Source organism: Helianthus annuus, chromosome 10 (genome assembly GCF_002127325.2).
Source record: "Helianthus annuus cultivar XRQ/B chromosome 10, HanXRQr2.0-SUNRISE, whole genome shotgun sequence".
Taxonomy (NCBI): domain Eukaryota; kingdom Viridiplantae; phylum Streptophyta; class Magnoliopsida; order Asterales; family Asteraceae; genus Helianthus; species Helianthus annuus.
Genome location: NC_035442.2, coordinates 175,688,063 through 175,708,002, shown reverse-complemented (window position 1 = coordinate 175,708,002; position 19,940 = coordinate 175,688,063). Strand labels below are relative to the sequence as shown.

The 19,940-nt window shown below is 35.7% G+C and overlaps 2 protein-coding genes across 2 annotated transcripts; one reads left to right on the top strand and one right to left on the bottom strand.

The window, feature by feature from the left end:
- Positions 1-2,371: 2,371 nt before the first annotated feature.
- LOC110886710 (2-oxoglutarate dehydrogenase, mitochondrial) lies at positions 2,372-11,105 on the bottom strand. The gene is made up of 10 exons (XM_022134548.2): positions 10,952-11,105; positions 8,136-9,732; positions 7,382-7,608; positions 6,961-7,293; positions 5,939-6,185; positions 4,944-5,072; positions 4,660-4,875; positions 4,100-4,223; positions 3,739-3,996; positions 2,372-2,718 (listed from the first exon to the last, which is right to left on the bottom strand). The coding sequence occupies exons 2-9, from the start codon at positions 9,684-9,686 to the stop codon at positions 3,752-3,754; spliced, it is 3,072 nt and encodes a 1,023-aa protein (XP_021990240.1). The 5' UTR covers positions 9,687-9,732; positions 10,952-11,105; the 3' UTR covers positions 2,372-2,718; positions 3,739-3,751.
- Positions 11,106-16,337: 5,232 nt separating this feature from the next.
- Positions 16,338-18,688, top strand: LOC110883433. Its single transcript, XM_035978423.1, has 3 exons — positions 16,338-16,444; positions 18,064-18,513; positions 18,633-18,688. Exons 1-3 carry the CDS (start codon positions 16,405-16,407, stop codon positions 18,686-18,688), a joined length of 546 nt encoding a protein of 181 aa, XP_035834316.1. The 5' UTR covers positions 16,338-16,404.
- The last annotated feature ends 1,252 nt before the right edge of the window (positions 18,689-19,940 follow it).

Below are 19,940 nucleotides of genomic sequence, written 5' to 3'. Positions count from 1 at the left end.
CAGTAACATTGTTTCTCTAGTCTACTCACAACCACTTCCAATCACCTACAATCAATTTTCATAATATAAAAAGTTTCCTCAGGGACTATGAATACTCTCACTAACAAATTGGAGGGGAGCCCCACTTAGTCTTTACCAATGAAATAGATTTTGATTTTTTTAAATAATAATTTATAAGGTTGTGTAACTTTATTATTAGGTAGTGTTTGGTATGTAAAAACCAGAGGTGTAATGAAATAGATCATTGTGAGGAAATGAAGAAAAGGTGTTTGATTGGTCGAAGAAATGAAATGGAATATATAAGACATTCCATTCATTCAAAATCATTCTATTTGTATCCCCTGTTTTTTTTTCCATTCCATCTCTCTTTCACCCTTCATTAACAAAACCACAACCCACCACCGTCGCCACCACCACACACCGTTACCGCTACCGTCACCCTCCAGCGTCACTTCCACCACCGTCGTCACCCATTTCCGCCCCCGCCGTCATCGCCCCCACCGTCACCCACCATCGTCGTTGCTGCCACCCACCTTCGACCACCGCTACCACTGCCACCTATCACCACCGACCACCGCCACTCCGATGTTATTCCTTCGTCCTTTTCTTGTATACCAAACAATACAAAGTAATGATTCTTATCATTTTCACATGATTACCAAACAAGTAATGAAATGGCAATGATCCCTTCCATTACCTCGTCTATTTCACTACACCATACCAAACAGACAACATTATTAATTTGTAATGATATAATATAATGTCTTAATCTATGACGTAACTAAATGTATAAATTAGATGAATTTTATATCATACAAGATCCTGAATTTTGTGATTTTCATGTTGGTAGATTGTAAGTTGGGTAAAGACCAAAACCTAACCCATAAACTGTTTCTTGATGTTATCCGTAATCAATTCCAACACCCATCAAATGACACATATCGAAACGAAAAACAAAGTTCACAAATGTTGATTTAGTTGTGCCAAGTGTCGACATAAAGGGCCCAAATTCACATTAGTCATGCACGTTTACTATTTTCTTTTGTTTCCGCAACTACAATATCCACTACTTCACCGACTAAATCCATCAAATCAATAATATATGAATTCATATATAAATAATATGTAGTAGTAGCACTAAAAGCTAAATGTAGAATTAACTTTTTACATTTTGGATCGTCCATCTTTTGTACATGCACACAAGAGGTCCTTCATGAAGATAGACTGTCTAAAATGCATGTATGTTTTTTAAGCGTACCATCTGATAGGTTAGGACGAGAATTGAACGGACGAGTTAGTGGAATTAATCATCACCAATCCCTTATCTTGTTTGGTTAAGATATGAAAATAAAATGACTAATCACTTTATGTTGTTTGGTATGCAAGAAAAGAAAAAGAATAAAATTATTGGTGAGTAGCGATGATGGTGGGTGGCAGTGGGTGGTACGGGTGGCGATGGATGTTGGTGGTGGCGACAGGTGAAGGTGGTGGTGATAAAGGGTGAAAGAGGCAATGGAATAAAAAAAATGTGGGTGAAATAAATTTGAGGTGTCTAGAGAAAATCTGATTCCTTGTGTAATCGGTCATCTCATTTCATTGACACAAAAAAAACACTTTTTGTCGTTTTCTCACAATGATCCATTCCGTTCCGTCATCGATCATTGCGTACCAAACACTACCCTAAACTTTTTCTCAAGCAAACCATCCGTTTCAAAAAGGCTCCCATTATTCTCACACCTCTAAAATCTTATTTCCACACCATGAAACGATCTGTATTTTATTGGAACTTATAGGTTTTAAAAGTTTGTAAATTTGTAAACTTTGTACAAACTGTGAAAGAATCACATAAACCTGCATATATTTAATTCATTATATTTCTTTAAAGAGTAAAATGCACGGATAGTCTTTGTGGTTTGGTGAAATTTCACCTTTAGTCCCTAACTTTTCAAAATTACACTCTTAGTCTCTGTGGTTTGATAAGTTGTTACTCGGATAGTCCCCAAAGAGGATGGAGGTTAGTTTTTCTGGTTAAATGGGTGTGAAATGACAAAGACTATCCGAGTAACAACTTGTCAAACCACACGGATTATCCGAGTAACAACTTGTCAAACCACAGGGACTATCCGAGTAACCTTCATCCGCTTTGGGGACTATCCGAGTAACAACTTGTCAAACCACAGGGACTAAGAGTGTAATTTGAAAAATTGAGGACTAAAGGTGAAATTTTACCAAACCACAGGGACTATCCGTGCATTTTACTCTTTCTTTAAACTATAAGATTTTACAGATTGTTAAAAAACAGATTCCAAACAAATTTTGTTTTTAATAAAAATAGAAACGAAAATGAATTAGGCCCCAACACATAGATCAGTTTACCAATATTTGTTTCTTATAAAAGAAATATAAAATCTTTCACAAAATATAAAGATCATCTTGAAAATTACAAGTGACACCATCCACAAACTGGATTCACACGTTTATTTAAATAAATCATACCCAAGAATTGTCACTAAGGATACAAAAACAAGATTCACAAAGGGTAAGTTTAATAATTAACCGCAAAGAAAGAGATCACGCCATGAATCAATTGTACAACTTCACGCCATGAATCGATTGTATGTATCTTATTACACGCGTAGTCCTTATCAATACGCGAAAAACTTTCGAAAATTTAAAGCAAAAAGACTCCAAGCCGACACTTGGATGAAGATAGATACCCTACAGTATAAGTGAAATAAGTTAGCTCGAATAGTATTTTCCTAATAAAACTTCCCACCGTTTTGCTAGGGCTGTAATCGAGCTGAGCCGAGCCAGGGCTCGAGCTCGAACTTAAACAAGCCAGTTCGGCTCGTAAAAAGTTCGAGCCAGCTCGAGCCCAATTGAACCGGTTCGTTAATTTTTTTATTTTCATAACTTTTTTACAAGTATTGATAACATAAAAATAAATCATTCTTTTAAACATAACTTGTGTATTATTTTTGTTTTTTTTTTTCTAATATTATAAAGAAAAAAAAAACACATTAAAAATATTGTATGTATAAATTTTTTTTGATATATATATTATTCATTTAATTAAACTTAAAATGTTAACACTTTAACCCCCTCCCACATAATTTTAATTTTAATACATTTAAAACTAAATTAATATATATATATATATATATATATATATATAGGATAAGGATCATGTGAGAAGTGATAGGCTAGTTGAGAAACTTGAGAAGCATTCTGGACCACACATTTTTCTAAGCCTTTCGTAATATACACATATGTATAGTTTAAAATTGACTATATACATATATGTATATTGAGTTATACACATATGTATATAGTCAATTTTAAACTATACATATGTGTATATTACGAAAGGCTTAGAAAAATGTGTGGTCCAGAATGCTTCTCAAGTTTCTCATATAGGGTGGACTTCTCTTAGGATCCCATCCCTATATATATATATATATATATATATATATATATATATATATAAAATAAAAAAAATTGAGCTGGCTCGCGAGCTCACGAGCCGAGCCAGGCCTAGCTCGAGCACGGCTCGTTGCTGATTTCGAGCTATTTTTGAGCGAGCTTCAAGCCACAAGCTTCGAGCTTTTTGAACACCCCAACATTTAACCCCTTAAAGCACATTTAACCTATATCTATTCGACTATTATAGCTAACTTTTGACTACGCCCATTGATAAAGAATACAATAGTAATTAATAAATAAGGTTTTGAACTGTACCTGGGTGCAGGATCTAGCTAAGTGTAGGATTGGTGACGGGTTCGGGCTGCAGGGCTTTCTGCACGATTTCAGACTGTTCTCTGCCATGAACGGTGTAGAAACCAGTTGCAGTTGCGGCAGATGGAGCCCGGCCAACGTATTTGACATCGTCAATAGTACCTCTATCGAGGGCCTTCATGGCGGTCGCAAGTCGTGGGGCGATGTAACTGTAGGCCCCCATGTTCATTGGCTCCTCTTGACACCAAACTACTTCCGCATCTGAAATTTCACACAAAATTTACTTAATTACCCTTACTTTATCAAATAAATAGTATCAAAAGTTCAAAACATGTATTCAAGCACCGCTAAAGTTTGAACTTACTTGGATAGCGCTTTAATTCACGCTGGATGAGATCATATGGGAACGGACAGAGTTGTTCAACACGACAAATTGCTACATCTTTACCGTCAACCGACTTCCTTTTTTCATCAAGTTCATAATAAACCTGACGAACGACATCTTGTTACAGTAACAACAATGACAAAAATACAAGCTATGCAAAAAAAAAAAAAAATCCATTGAATTGTTTCTTTTGCATTAGGTATCTGATTAATGATGGGTTGAAACGGGTAAAGTCATCGGGTTGACTAAAAACCGCTTTAAAATTTAATTCAGATTATTAATGTGTCAATTACGATTGCAATAAACTTCATTATAACCATAAGAGTCTAAAGGGCAAACCGAACAATACGAATTTCTACCCATTTGACCCGTATCCTTTTAGCAGAATTTTGTTTACTTGACCCGTTTTGAGAAAAAAATGTAACCCAAATCAACCCATTAAGAAATAAAGGGACTTTATTTGCCACATCAACGTTTGAATCTAAGCAGTTAATGCGATAAAAAATCGGACCGATATATCAGAGCATAGAACTACAAACCTTTCCAGAGCATAGAACTAAACGCCTAATCCCTTCTTCAAGATCCGAATGATCATTTTGATCCTTAATGAGTCGTTTAAATCTGGTCCCTTGTTTATCAAAACCGGGGTGACCTTGAACATCATCGAACTCGGATAAGTTCGACTTGCAGTCTTTGTGACGAAGCAAATTTTTAGGAGACATTACGACAAGCGGCTTACGGAACTCCCTATGTAGCTGAAATACAACAATAAAGCGTAAGTTGTAAACTTTATCAAATAAATAAATAAGTTTGATGAACTCACCTGTCGACGTAACACATGGAAATAATTTGCTGGCGTCGTAACATTAACGATCTGCATATTGCATGTTTGAATTTGATTGCGTAGTGTTGGTTCCATCTCAGGTATGACAAACGGATTGTCGTCACTCATCTGTTACCACGTTTTACAAAGTAGACTTGAGTCAACAATGAGGAAATTTATAAAAGGAGCCAGATAGGAAAATTCAATGCACACAACCTTTTAAATTGCTTTATTATAAATAAACTACTTTAATATTGTAATAAAATTATTTAAGTAGTTATACTGATTATAAAAAGAAAACTGTTTCGTCCATCAGTTTTGACCTGTACCAAAAAATACCAAACCGAAACAGAAAAAACCGATTAAACGGAACCGCACAAAAAACCGAACCGAAATTTATGGTTCGGTTACGGTTTTGCATTTTATGAAACCCAAAAAAACCGAACCGAACCGAATAACCTAAAAATCATTTTTTAATATTTGTTATATATATCGATTTAGAAATTATTAGATTTATTCTTGAATGTTAAGTATTTATAATAAAAACATTCACATGTTTATTTATCTTTGAAATGATTTATCTATTGCATACAAGAAATAACAAAATTTAACATAAATATTAAATGATTTTCAAAGTATTATAAAAGAAAATGTCTTAATAAAAACTTTGGAGAAACATAAAAATAAATTAGAAGGTTAGGTTTATGTAAAAAAATATTAATTAAAAAGATTAAAAATAATAACTTAAATGTAAACATCTAAGAAAGATTCTTAAATTTTGGATTATACTTTCTATTTCTGAATCTTAAATAATTTTGTTCCAAAAAACCGAACCGTTGCTAAAACTGAAACCAAACGGTTTTCAAATACCAAATATTTCGGTTACTGTTTCGCTTTTACCATAAAACCAACTGTGCACACCCCTACCTTAACTCTTATAATTTCAAAAATTTAGGTTTCTCAAGAAACTTCTAGAGCCTTGAGACTTTTAATACCTGAAGGAAACGCTCAAGCCTTGCACTCGAGTGTTCGGGCCCTTGACCATCATAACCATGAGGTAGCAACACGACTAACCCGGTCTGGCGCAGCCACTTAGCCTCACCACTGCTCAAGAATTGATCGAATATAACCTGGGCCCCGTTGGAAAAATCACCAAATTGAGCTTCCCATAATACCAGTGAATTAGGGTTTTCCATTGAATAGCCCAACTCAAAGCCCAAGACACCAAACTCCGAAAGAGAACTGTATTCATAATAAGAGCATCAAGAAGAATGTAAATATCTAGGCCTGTAAACGAACCGGACGTTCATGAACTGTTCGTGAACTTGTTCGGCGGGAAGTTCGCTTATGTTCGTTTATTTTAATAAACGAACGAGCATAAACAATTTTTTCGTTCCTTTAATTAAACGAACAAACATGAACACACGTGTTGTTCATTCATTTATGTTCGTGAACGTCCGTTTATGTTCGTTCATTTATGCTTATTTATGTTCGTTTATTTACTTTAATTTATATTTGTTCGTTTTAAATTAAATAAATACATAGTTATATTTATATAAATATAAACATAAAGACGCTTAACGCTTTCTAACTACTTACTTTCCGATGGAACTTATTGTAATTAATCAAGAATTCATTTAAAAAAGCTACTTTGTGTCCGATTTTTTGGTCGTTTATGTTCATTAGTCTTCGTTATGCCTGTTTAATTATGTTCAATTGTGTTCGTTAAATTATGTTCATTTAAGTTTGTTTGTTTATGTTCATTTACGTTCATGAACTGTTCGTTTAGGTTTTAAATGAACAAACATAAACAAATAGGAACATGCTCATTTTCTTAATGCACGAACATGAACACAAAAATATGTTCGATTATATGTTGGTGTCCATGTTCGTGTTCGGTTAGAGTTAAATAAACAAACACGAACATGCCTTTGTTCTTGTTCGTTCGGTTCGTTTACAGACCTAACATATATGTAAGAATCATGTATTAATGTTTATAGTAATATGCATTTTTTACCTGTTGCTTACGGTAAACATTTCCTCATGTTGATTCATCATTACATGATCCAACGGACAGTAACGCTCTCCTGTTTCTTGATCATGAACAACAGAATGCCTGTGGCTGAATGTACCTCTTTCAACATCTTGACCACTTAATCTCACGTGATTTCCTTCCACCAGTAACGTTGCAAACGCCAATGCTTCCGCAACTGCCCAATCAACACCTTCACCAGTTTCAATCATCTTATAACGGTCCGCGAATATTTTCTTAACTGCTCTGTGTGGCTTAAAAGTTTCCGGAAGTGTTGTAATCGCCTTCCCGACGTTTTTCAGAATCTCCGGTTTAACCCTGCAGAACAGCATAAACTTGTTAAAAGGTCATTTTAGTTTTTAGTTTTTTACATACGCGTCTGTGTAAAGAACGTTTGAAAGAATACCCGGTGTTACGAATTCGTGAAAGCTGTTCGGGGGATTTGAATCCGGCCCAGTAAGCCGAAAGCCAGTCTCGTCTTTGAGGAACGTAATCCTTGCTGGCAAGAAACTCTTCGTTGAGAATTGTGGTAACCTTGCTTTGTATTCTATCGATATCTTCTTTTGTCGCTTGTCCACTTTCTAGAAGCTTCTTCTGGTAGATCTCTAGCGATGACGGATGATTCCTAATGATCTGTACCAACCGTTAATACCCAGTGACCTTAAAAGAGAGAAGAAAAAAAGCGAGAATAGAAAGAATTGTAGATTAAAAAAGAATAAATGTTATTTTCGTCCCTGAGGTATGGCCAGTTTTGCGACTTCCGTTCAAAGGTTTGTTTTTCCGCATCTGGATCCAAAAGGTTTGAAATCTTGCCATTTTCATCCGACTCGTTAACTCCATCCATTTTTCGCCGTTAAGTCAAGGGTATTTTCGTCTTTTTTATTTAGTAAGAGTGTTTTGAACACTTGTACATTATGCTAAATGCTTTTAAATAAAGCGAAAAAGACCGAATTGCCCTTTAAGTTAACACAAAAGACGAAAATACCTCTGACTTAACAGAGAAAAATGGATGAAGTTAACGAGCCGGATGAAAATGGCAATATTTCAATCCTTTTGGATCCAGATGCGGAAAAAACCTTTGGATGAAAGTCGCAAAACTGGCCAAACCTCAGGGATGAAAAGTGGCATTTAACTCGCCAAAAAAAGTAAAAAAAACTGACCTTGTACATTTTTGGTTGGGTGAAAGATGGTTCATCGATCTCATTATGCCCAAATCGACGATAACAGACTATATCAACAACAACATCTGAGTGGAACGTTTGTCGCCACTCAGCTGCCAGCTCACAAGCATGAACAACTGCTTCCACGTCATCACCATTAACATGAAATATCGGAGCATTTAAAGCTTTAGCAACATCAGTACAATACTGTGAAGATCTTCCCGCTTGTGGATCCGTAGTAAAAGCAACTTGATTGTTGACTACAATATGAATCGTCCCACCAGTTGTGTAATTTGGAAGACCGCTTAAATGCAACGTCTCGTAAACCACACCTTGACCCGCAAAGCTTCCATCACCATGAATCAAAATACCCATGTTCTTTGTTCTATCAACATCATTTGAGTAATACTGTTTTGCTCGTGTTTTCCCGATCACAACAGGATCTACAGCTTCCAAATGACTAGGGTTTGCAACTAACGACAAATGAATCCTCTTTCCGCCACGTGTCGGCCGATCGTAAGAAGTCCCGAGATGATATTTCACATCACCGGTTCCCGTATAAAGCCCGACCTCATCAACGGGCTTCGTACCACCACTAAACTCACTGAAAATTTGGCGTAATGGTTTTCTAACCACATTACCTAAAACGTTTAATCGTCCCCTGTGAGACATTCCAATCACAATGCTTTCAACGCCGAGATCTGCTGACCGGTCAAACATCTCTTTCATTCCCGGGATTAACGTCTCACCACCTTCAAGTCCGAATCTTTTAGCAGCGGTCCATTTCGTAGCTAAAAAGTTTTCGAATTGCGTACTCCAAATGAGTCTGTCAAGGATAACCTCACGGCGTTCTCTGTTATACTGAGTTGGAGTTGGGGTCTCGATTTTATCTCGTAACCAATTACATCGTTCACGGTCAGCAATGTGCATGTATTCGTAACCAATGTTTCCAGAGTAAGCTTGTTCAAGTCTGGTTAATATTGATCTAAGAGTTTGTACGGGTCGGTTTTCGGATAAAAAACCCGACATTCTCCATACACCAAGAAAAAACTCACGGTCTAAATCAGCTTCACTGAAACCGTAAAAAGCAGGATCCAAATCATCAGGAATCTCTCGTTTTTCAAGGCCCAACGGATCTATTTTGGCTTTCATGTGGCCGTAAACTTGGTATGCTCTAACGAGCAACAACAATCGCATGCTTTCTTGTATTGTTTGGCCAGATATTCCAGGTGACGTGGCGGCCTGGCCCACAAAATTCCGGAAGAAATTGTCCCACGACTCATCAACGCTGTTCGGATCATCTTCCCAAGCACGTTGAAGTTCCTCTAAATAGACACTGCTAGTTCCATCTAGAAAGCTATCGGTTAACCTGGAAAGTGGAACAGCTCTAGGGACGGGTGCAGATTGTGCTTTTGACTTAAAGACAGTTGTGTGGAAATATCGGCTTTCTGCAGGGAAAACACGCTTTCTTGCTGCGTAAGATCCACTTTGTGTTATAGTTCTTCTGATTGCAAGCTTTGCCACACTAGATCCGGCCCTAAACCACGTCATTTTCTTCAAATTTCAAGTTCTCTTTTTCTTAAAATAATTTCAAACACTGCAAAAAATAGAAAAGAAAATAATCTTTAACAAGTAACATCCATCAACAAAATCTTACAAACCAAGAGACCAAACACACAATTCAAAATGATTTACATATCAATCAAACTTCACAAACCTCAAATCATATGCCCGATTCAGATCATATAAGTTCTATCTTAGATTCCTTACCTTGTATTCATCCTCGTTAGTTCGTCGTAAGCATTTGTGTTTACGGCATAGTCACAGGAAACGCTAAAAGACCCTTGTATCGCGTACCAGATCGGTCGTACCAAATCGCGGTACAGAGTCGTCCCAATCGCCTCCGGTACGCGTACCGGATCACTAATTTGGACCGTTCCCGATTGTGTACCATAATAGCGTTCCAATCGGTGAATACACGTTTCTAATTAATCCGAAACGCGTTTCCGTTTGTAGTGGCCGGCGTTCCGGTACAGCCAGATTCATGTACCGGAATTTGAAAACAAAGGATAGATTGAGTTTTATGAAATTTATGTTTTGATTCTGAATTTTCTATTATGAAGTTTCTGTTTTGAATTTTGATTATGTTTTTGAAAATTTAATGAATGATCTATTTTATACTTTTTTATATATATGATACGTGTACCAAACCACGGTGGTACGCCATAGGATACACCGTACCACGTACCGAATTAGCGTTCCCAAATGAACTACCCCCTAACGTACTGATTTTTAGAAAGGCCCGAATTACGTACCGGTTTTCGTACCGTGTACCGGAGCGTACCGCGTTTCATGTGACTATGGTTTACGGTTTAGCAGTCAAATCATTCAAAATGTCTCTTTTTGTGTATTTAATCAATACCTTAATATCCAATAATTACTAATTTAACAGCAAACGTTGTCATTATCACAATTAAGTAATGAACTACTTGCTCTAACCATCCAATTTTACCAATAATTCTGGAACAACATATGCCAATCATTTTTCATTCAATTATAAACTTCAAAAAACTTGATCAACAACAAAACAGAGTTCAATAACAGAACAAATTGAAGATCAAATACGCTAGAATCTCAAATCAAAAACCAGATCTACGAACAAAAGCGAAATTATTAGCTTACGAGCATGTTAACACATTCAAATTTGAGTATCGATAAACAGTAACAACAAAAACGATGAAATTAGGGCAGAATAAGTGCTGATTGAAAGGAAAGGTTGAATCGAAGGAGGAAATAAGGAAGAAGAAGTAACAAACCCTAATTTTGCAGACGATTGGAACCGTTGAATCTAGAGAGAGAGATCGGTGTATAGTTTCATTGCGTTGAATAAGAACCGACTGAAGAAAAGAAAATGCGACTGTGATTCCTTTTATTATTATTGATGATGGGCGATTGACATGTTTTATTATATTCCGGATTTCAAGGGTTCATATTTGAGGAATATATTTAGGCAGGGTGAGATATTTTCTAGGTCAAAATAAAATTTTACAGTCAAAGGTTGCAAACTCTATACATACATGGATGCTCTGGTGGTTTTTTCCAATGTTTTGGTGACTAGACCAGGCGTCGAATTAGTCTTCTTATTTGTTCACTAGTCGAAATTAGTGATAAGCATTTGGTATTTGGTACCGGTGTCGATTTTCCCGTATCGAATTATTTTCGGTAACCACTTTTTGGAATTTTCGATACCGGTACTTTCGGTACGGTACTAGTAAAATATCGATTTTTACCTTCAAACAGGGCCGGCATGTTAGGCTTTCCATCCTAGGCATGGGCCTAGGACTACCAAATAATAAGGGCATCCATTTTTTAGTAAGTTATTATATATTTATATGTGTTAAGGCCCAAATTAACTGCAAGATAAAACCAGTTTTCGATTTAAAAAAACGGCTCACTTTTTAATTAGAAACTCCTACTAAGCTAATATACATAATTGCATACATCAATGTATTAGTTATTCATTATAAAATCCCTCAATTAGAGTCGTCATTATCATTGTTGTTTCCCATCGGTCTGCTCCCAGCGAATTGCTGACCGTTATGACTTACGGTGATTTTAGTTTATACTTTTAGATGCATGTTTTTTTCTGAAATTATACAAATTTAAAGGTCTCCATTTTCTATTTCGCTTAGGGACTCCAAAAACGTTGGAACGGTCCTGTCTTCAAATATCGGTACCCGCTTTTTGGAGTTTTCGGTACCGTTACTTTCGGTACTGTATCGGTAAAATACCGATTTTTATCTTCAAATATCGGTACCCACTTTTAGCATTTTTCGGTACCGGTTCCTTGCTCATCCCTAGTTGAAATGTCGAATCAATCGGATCAGATATAAGAATATGATGACGTAATAAGTAATATATATTTTTTAACGGCGTATGATTAGGATATCGCTAACCGGGTTAGTAGTCATATGATAACGGCGTATGATTAGGATATTGCTAACCGGGTTAGTAGTCATGTGAAATCGTGAGTGATGTTATACAACATGTTTAACTTATTGGAAGGTGATGGCACATCTGGTATTCACATGTGAGTGACATAAATGAGGTCCGAAGCCACTTTAGTACTCGTATAAAGTGGTTTTAGTTTTGCGTTCAGTAAAAAATATAGAGTTAAAAATTGGACCTGCTATGTAATATTCCAAAATTTAATGTGGTAAATTAGAATATCTTAATTCAACAGTTTATGTTGATGACGTGTTTGGTACGTGTCCATCTTTATTTTCATAGAAAAGTAGACCACAAATTGTCAAACATTGACTGTGATTTGGTGACTAGAGTCTAGTTAAATAGGCTTGAATGATGCCTTCACAAAATCGAGTTTTGGTTTCTAAGCATCTCCCAGGGGCGGCCCGGTTGGGCTTTCCAATCTAGGCATGAGCATAAAACCTTCAATTTTTACCATGTTTTATATATTAGACCTAAATAAAAGCAAAACTAAACTTCTTTTATTAAACGAGCCCAGATAAAAATTGTTTAGTAAAAAAGGTCCATATTCAAGACTCAGTCTCGAAATTAAACTACAGACATAACGAATCAGAGCCCAAAATCCCTAAAATAGAGTCGCAATCATCGTCTTAAGCCTGGGTAGAGAAGAAGGGTTTTGTAATAATTTTACAAAAGGACCTCCACTTCTTCGTAGTTCGTTTAGGGCCTCCAAAAACGTTAGAACGGTCTGATGCTCCCTACTCTTCCTTATCAATTAAAATTAGATGTGATTCATTTGCTAAGATTGACTATTTAATCCCTCTATTTGGTGATTATGAGTACAAATATTGGTTTTTTGGCTCGATTATAATTTTATGGAAATGGAAAGTGACCAAGACATCCATAGATATAGAAATGATGTATATAATTTGTAAGAAACCAAATATTCAGTAACCGAGTTATTTGTGTTCTTGGTGAAATTGGTCAATTTTTGACGTAGAAGGTGATTTTAAATAAGATCTATTTTAGTCATACTACGTTATGCTCATGAGCTAAAACCACTATTGAAATGTGTTTAGATAAAAAAATTTGATTGAAGTGTGAAAGTTATGCGTTTGGTCATTTGTTCCTTTGATAAATCCTTTCAGGAAGATCTTGTAAGTCGTTTACTCCTGCACACGATGGATTTTTAGAGGAAGAAAAGACGAAGAACAATCAAGATGAAACACCATGTAGTACTCAAAAGCTCCAATGAAGAAGTCAACTTCAATAACCATTTACAAGTAGATAACTAGTGCTTGGTTGGGTTACCACTCAAGTTGCAAACGGAGATTCTAAAAGCAACATCATTGAATGCGATTAACTTAGTCACATCCCTTAACCGTATTTTATTTTAATTTTAAACCCATGATTACTAGTTGGAGACTTGGAGATGGTGTTACACCTTACAGATTATCGTAGCATGGAGAGGGTACCATCCGGTTATTGTGTCGATGGAGATTATAGTTAGTAATTAGTTAATTGTCGGCTTTAGGTACAACCGGCCGAGGGTAATGAAGAGGGTGATCGAAGTAAGGGACATAGAAGAGGAAACATGGATGAGGTTTAAGATTTTTATATATTAAATTTTTTTGGTATTTTATAAGTAAAGTGGTATAATAGTTATTTTGCGAGTTAAATGTCTGGTTGGTACATGTGGTTTACAGATATTACAGACTTGGTCTCGATGTTTTAGTAATTACAGAGTTAGTCCCAGTAGTTATAATTTTTGGAGTAAAATAGACATTTCATACACAGTTAACTGAAATATTTAACATAGGTTATTGATAAGGACCACACGAGTGCAAAAATTATAACTACTAGAACCAACTATGTAATTATTGAAGCATCAGGACCAAGTCTGCAATATCTACAAACCACGGGAACCAACCAGGCATTTAACTCTTATTTTGTCATTTACTTAACATGATCCAACGAACAAAACTAAACGTACAACATGTCAAAAGTAAGAACCACATATATGATTTGTAAAAAGAAATGATCAAACTTGTAATATGAATCATGTAGTTTAGTCATAAAATTAATATGTTGAAACATTATTCGCTACAAGTATACCTTTAACGATTGATATAAGAGTAGATTTTTCTAAATTATGAACGAAATTAAAAAAGAAAATGGGTTGCACCTTACTAAAACTTTAAAACATTAAATATCATTTCATTATTCTATTGTCTTTAGCTATAAAGAAGTGGTGATACATCGATAATAAAATATAAGCTGGTTTTTATCATATCATTTCATTATTTTCTTGTCTTGGGATTGTTCTATTAGAAAAATTATTTTAATTTACATCGAGATAGTTGGTAAACGGGCAAAAAGCTGCGCCGCTATCCCTTTTTAAATAGCAAAACTCAGCCTTTTAAAAACTACGTCCATAGATCTCGGGGTCATAACATTACTATGCATGACCCTTTGAACTCGGCTAAGTAGGTCCACAGCCTCTGGCGCCAGAAAACCAAAAGTATCAAAAGCAAATGGGATAAACACGTGTTGGTTGTCAATGCACGCTTTCTCATGTTTGGTCACTTTACCCGAAGCAGCCTGGCCCACCGTGAAAGCACTACCCCCTAAGCCCACAAGCGGGGAAACCCCTGTTAGATCCACACATGCATGTTTTCCTCCTACCCATCCAAAGACCAGAATGTCGGCTGGTCGAAGGGTAGATCTCCCTTCCAACGGGTCTGTTAAGAAATTAACGGGTGCCTCTTTCTTAGCAAAAATACCAAGGCACCTGAATATGTCAAAAAGGACATCCCTAACCAAATCATGTCGGTATTTGAACCCCGGGAGCTCTCTACAATGAACTGCATGCTCCCCAAAGGAATCTAAACACGCCTTATGACAGACAGGGCATACCTCATCAACTGGGAATAAAGGAATCATGAGGTGATACTTAAGGATAGTACGATACTCCACCGGCGATATGTCGTCGGGCGACATATGTTAGCCTAACCCATCTACAGGTATAGCAAGAAGGAAATCTTGTGCATGTGGTGCTCGGAGACACTCAAAAACGGCTTTTGTCTAACGGTCAAGTCAAACTATACTTCGATTTCATGGACAATTTTACTAAAAAGAGCACTCGCCAATGCATGTTGGGCTTAGTTATAAAGAAGTGGTGATACATCAGTAATAATATACTAGTAGGGTGCCCGCGCGATGCGGCGGGGGTGACACTTTGCATTGCGACACACATAGAAATGGCAATGGGCCGGGCTTGGGGCGGGTATTGGTAATCCCAGGCCCGTACCCGGTTGTAATTCTTATATTAAAAACTATGCGGCGGCGACGGGAGCGATACATCACATTGCGATACTCGAACCCAATGCTATTGCCAATGCTATTCTCCATCTGCGATAAACTTATTAACAGAATCCTCATATTAGCCCTAACCCTAACTTGAACCCAATCTCGGACCCATTAGTACGTTACCCCACCCAACCGTGCGCTTAATTACAACCCTCCAGTATTTAATATCAAAGTTGTGTAGGTAACTAAAAAATACAACATATTGTTATAATAAACTTTAAATACAATATAATGGTAAACTGTTCAACCTAGTATAGTTATAATAAACTTTAAATACAATATAACTGTTGTGCTCGTTGCGGCTGCGGCGTTGCGCCGGGCTCGCTGGGGTTGTGCTCGCTGCGGCAGCGTTGCAGTTGCGCTCACTGCGCCAATGTTATATTGCCTTTTCTTGTCCTCAATTGCAAGGGCAACCAAAGCTTTGTCCTACAACGAAATACACCCAATCATTTTTTTTTATTTTTTATCAACCATGCGTAAAGTGAAATGTTGCAATTTTTAGAAACAAGTGAAGTACAAGGTGTATTAAACTTACAGGTGGTAATTTTTTAATTTATTTATTAACCATGCCGCTGCGCTCTTTCCACTACGCTCACGCGCTCACTGCGTGTAAGAAATAACCCATAATGTGGCCTATGGATCACTTGAGCTATGTTTACCAACATGACATAACGGGTCCCTAACAATTACTTGATGGGAGTAATTGTGAACATTTACAATTAAGGGACCATTATGACTATTATGATTTCCCTTAATTGCCTTTAATGAGAATGCCAAAGGAGTTTCTTTATGTAACTTATAAAATGGATGGTCATATTATTCATTCAGGCAAGTAGAGAATAAGACTACTCCTAAAACACCAATCAAGGTTTCTCACTTAGTCTCCATCAAACAAAGGCATCATAACGGAATCATGGCTTCATCATCATCAGCGAAGATAACCATTCCAACATGTAAGTATCTCTAATATATGTTCATGTTCATGTTTGGCTTGATGGGTTTTATGTTTTAGACCCATGTTTAAAGATATAATCAACATGTGGTATCAGAGCGTATGTTGATTATATCTATTTGATTATAAAAAATTAAATAATTGACTGAGGATGAATCGATTTTATGGAATATATGAAATCAAAGTTGATTTGTTTATTAAGGATTGGTTTTCTAGAAAGTTGTTTAAAATTAATCATTGTTCGATGATGTAGTTAGTTTAAATTCCAAACATTTTTTTTCCTTGATTGACCTTTTGATATATATTGATGTTCTGCACTATATTATTTGCTAGTGGAATTTTATAATACACATATATGTAAAGGTTACTTTGGATTAAACATTAGATTTTACTACATGATGGGACATAAATTATGTATTGGATATGATTCATTTTAAATGATTTTAAATGGGTATACCAATTATGCATATCAATTGGTTCGAATTCAAACGTGAATGTTTAAATTTGCATTTAGTTTGAGATGATTTTTTGTATAAAGAAGGTTTGAAGTCTTGAATATTTTAATTGATAGATTGCCTTTCCTCAAACCATGTTAATTTAAATTGAAGTAATATAAATTGTTTAATATAATTTATGATTTTGGGGTCACGTTTCATGGTGTTTGATTTTTTTTTTTTACTTCAATACTGTAATTTAGTTAAGTGTTTATTTTATTCTTTATTTTTGCCCACACTAATGATATTGTTTTATTTTTAGAACAATTAATTGTTGTTTCCTTTTATTTCCGTTGCACATAATATCAGTTAATTATTTCTTTTAATTTTAGACATAAGAAAAAATAAAATCAGTTACAGTATTTTTCCTTAATGCAATTAAAAATAATGATTTAAGCATTTAATTGTATGTCTTAAAATAATAAAATCAGTTAGAGTATTTTTCCTTAATGCAATTAAAAATAATGATTTTAATTGTATATCTTAAAATAACGATTTTGACAATTAAAAAAAAAAAATTGTCTAATGGTATATATAATAACTATTAGCCTAATTACATAGATATATCATTTCTTGCCCAAAGGTGTTATGGTATATTTATGTGCTTTATTTTTTTCGTTCATCGTATATGAATTTTGGTCAAAGCCAAAGCGAAGCCAAAATTCATATGGGACATCAAGACAAACCATTTATAATATATGTTCATAATATGTGAATTTTGGTCAAAGCCAAAGCGAAGCCAAATTTCACATAGAACATTAAGATAGTCTCTATCAGTTACGTACAATTACAATACATGAATTTTGGTCAAAGCCAAAGCGAAGCCAAAATTCATGTAAGACAATAAGTCAGTCTATTATGGTATGTTTATAATACATAAATTTTGGTCAAAGCCAAAGCGAAGCCAAAGTTTATGTAAAACATAAAGACAACATTTTATTTATGTATGTTCATAATGTCTGAATTTTGGTCAAAGCCAAAGCGAAACCAAAATTTTTGTTGAATTTTTAATTAATCTATTATTTGGTGTTATAATAGATTTTATCTTCAATATACTTATCTTTGTTTGCCTTGCTTGATTACCCCTAAATAGATTACTCTAACTCTTCTGTTTGTATTGATCTAGCATCCACTTTTAGCCCTAGCCTTGGAATTGAATTATTGACTGGGGCAAACTTTGCCACATGGAGGGATACGGTTAAACTTACTCTTGGTATGGTGGATCTTGATTATGCCCTGAGACATGACCCTCCTGCTGCTCTGACTGCTGAAAGCAATGCAGATCAGAAAATAGAGCATGAAAAGTGGGAAAGGTCTAACAGAATGTCTCTTATGGTTATCAAGAATTCCATCTCAAGTGCCATTAGGGGAGCTATACCTGATTCAGAGAATGCTAAAGAATATCTGAATTCAGTTGAGGAGCAATTCAAGGGATCTTCTAAAGCACATGCAAGTTCTCTAATTTTGAAGATGCTTACCACAAAATATGAAGGGACTAGTGGTGTGCGTGAGCACATAATGATGATGAGCGACATGGCCCATAAATTAAAGGGATTAGACATGGAAATAAGCGATGGTTTTCTAGTGCACTTCATCATGACTTCTCTTCCTGCACGTTTTAATGCTTTTAAGATCAACTATAACACTCAGAAAGACAAATGGTCAATGAGTGAGTTGATAGCAATGTGTGTGCAGGAGGAGGAACGTTTGAAACTAGAACAACCAAAAGTTGCTTATATCGCTACCACTAAGTCAGTGAAAAGGAAGGGAAATTTTAAAGGGGAAAGTTCCAAAGTCCAGAAAACGAATTCAAATACTGTTTCCAGCCCTAATGTCTCCAAGGGACAGTCTCGTTGCAAGTTCTGCCATAACAAAGGGCACTTGCAACGAGATTGTTCAAAATTCAAGGAATGGCTGGCTAAGAAAGGTACTTATGCATTTATGATTATTGAATCCTTTAATATTAATGTACCAATTAACACATGGTGGGTTGACTCTGGTTCAATGGTTCATGTTACCAATTCCACACAGGGATTCCTTACAATCCAGAGGCTGGAAAGAAACCAAAGAACACTTAGAACGGGAGGAGGGGAAGAACTTGAAGTTGAGGCCATAGGAACCATGCAACTTATTATGAAAAATGGTCATTGTATTAAACTTTATGATACATTATATGTACCGAAAATTACTCGGAATTTAGTATCAGTATCAAAATTAGACAATGTTGGTTTTGAAGTTTTACATGGGCATGGAAAGGTCACTATTAGTTTAAACTCCCAAGTTCTTGGTTGTGGTTATCTGGATGGAAATCTCTATAAGTTAGAACTAGATGATAGCTTTTCGAAATCTTTGTTGTCATATAACGTAAATGAGAAAATCAACAAACGAAAACGAAAACGAAAACATGATTTGGAAACATCATCTAAATTGTGGCATCGACGTTTAGGCCACATCTCACGAGACAGAATGATAAGACTCGTGAAGGATGGTGAATTACCAGATCTTGATTTTAGCGATTTTGGAACATGTGTTGAATGCATTAAAGGGAAAAAGACGAATAAAATTAAAAAGGGTGCCACAAGGAGTTCTAGATTATTAGAACTCATACACACTGATATTTGTGGACCTTTTCCACCTGGCATTACTGGCCATACGTCTTTTATTACTTTCATAGATGATTATTCTCGGTACATGTACCTGTATTTGATTAAAGAAAAATCTGAATCACTTGAAATGTTTAAAACTTTTAAGGCTGAAGTTGAAAACCAACTTAGCCGTAAGATAAAGGTAGTGAGATCAGATAGAGGGGGTGAGTATTATGGTCGACATACAGACATTGGTCAAGCTCCTGGTCCTTTCTTTAATTTTTGTAAAGAACACGGGATAGTGAACCAATTTACCATGCCAGGTACACCTCAGCAGAATGGTGTTGCTGAGAGAAGAAATAGAACCCTTATGGACATGATAAGAAGTATGTTAGCAAACTCGAATTTGCCTAAATTT

Bases quoted from the DNA above. Each gene is read 5' to 3' on its own strand.
- LOC110886710 (XM_022134548.2), bottom strand. From the start codon at position 9,686: ATGACGTGGTTTAGGGCCGGATCTAGTGTGGCAAAGCTTGCAATCAGA. The intron at 4,876-4,943 runs GTGAGTTCATCA...GTTGTATTTCAG, and splicing joins TCCATGTGTTACGTCGACAG to CTACATAGGGAGTTCCGTAA. The intron at 4,224-4,659 runs GTTTGTAGTTCT...GTCGTTCGTCAG, and splicing joins TAGTTCTATGCTCTGGAAAG to GTTTATTATGAACTTGATGA.
- LOC110883433 (XM_035978423.1), top strand. From the start codon at position 16,405: ATGGCTTCATCATCATCAGCGAAGATAACCATTCCAACAT. The intron at 16,445-18,063 runs GTAAGTATCTCT...GTATTGATCTAG, and splicing joins GAAGATAACCATTCCAACAT to CATCCACTTTTAGCCCTAGC. The intron at 18,514-18,632 runs GTTTTCTAGTGC...ATGTGTGTGCAG, and splicing joins AGACATGGAAATAAGCGATG to GAGGAGGAACGTTTGAAACT.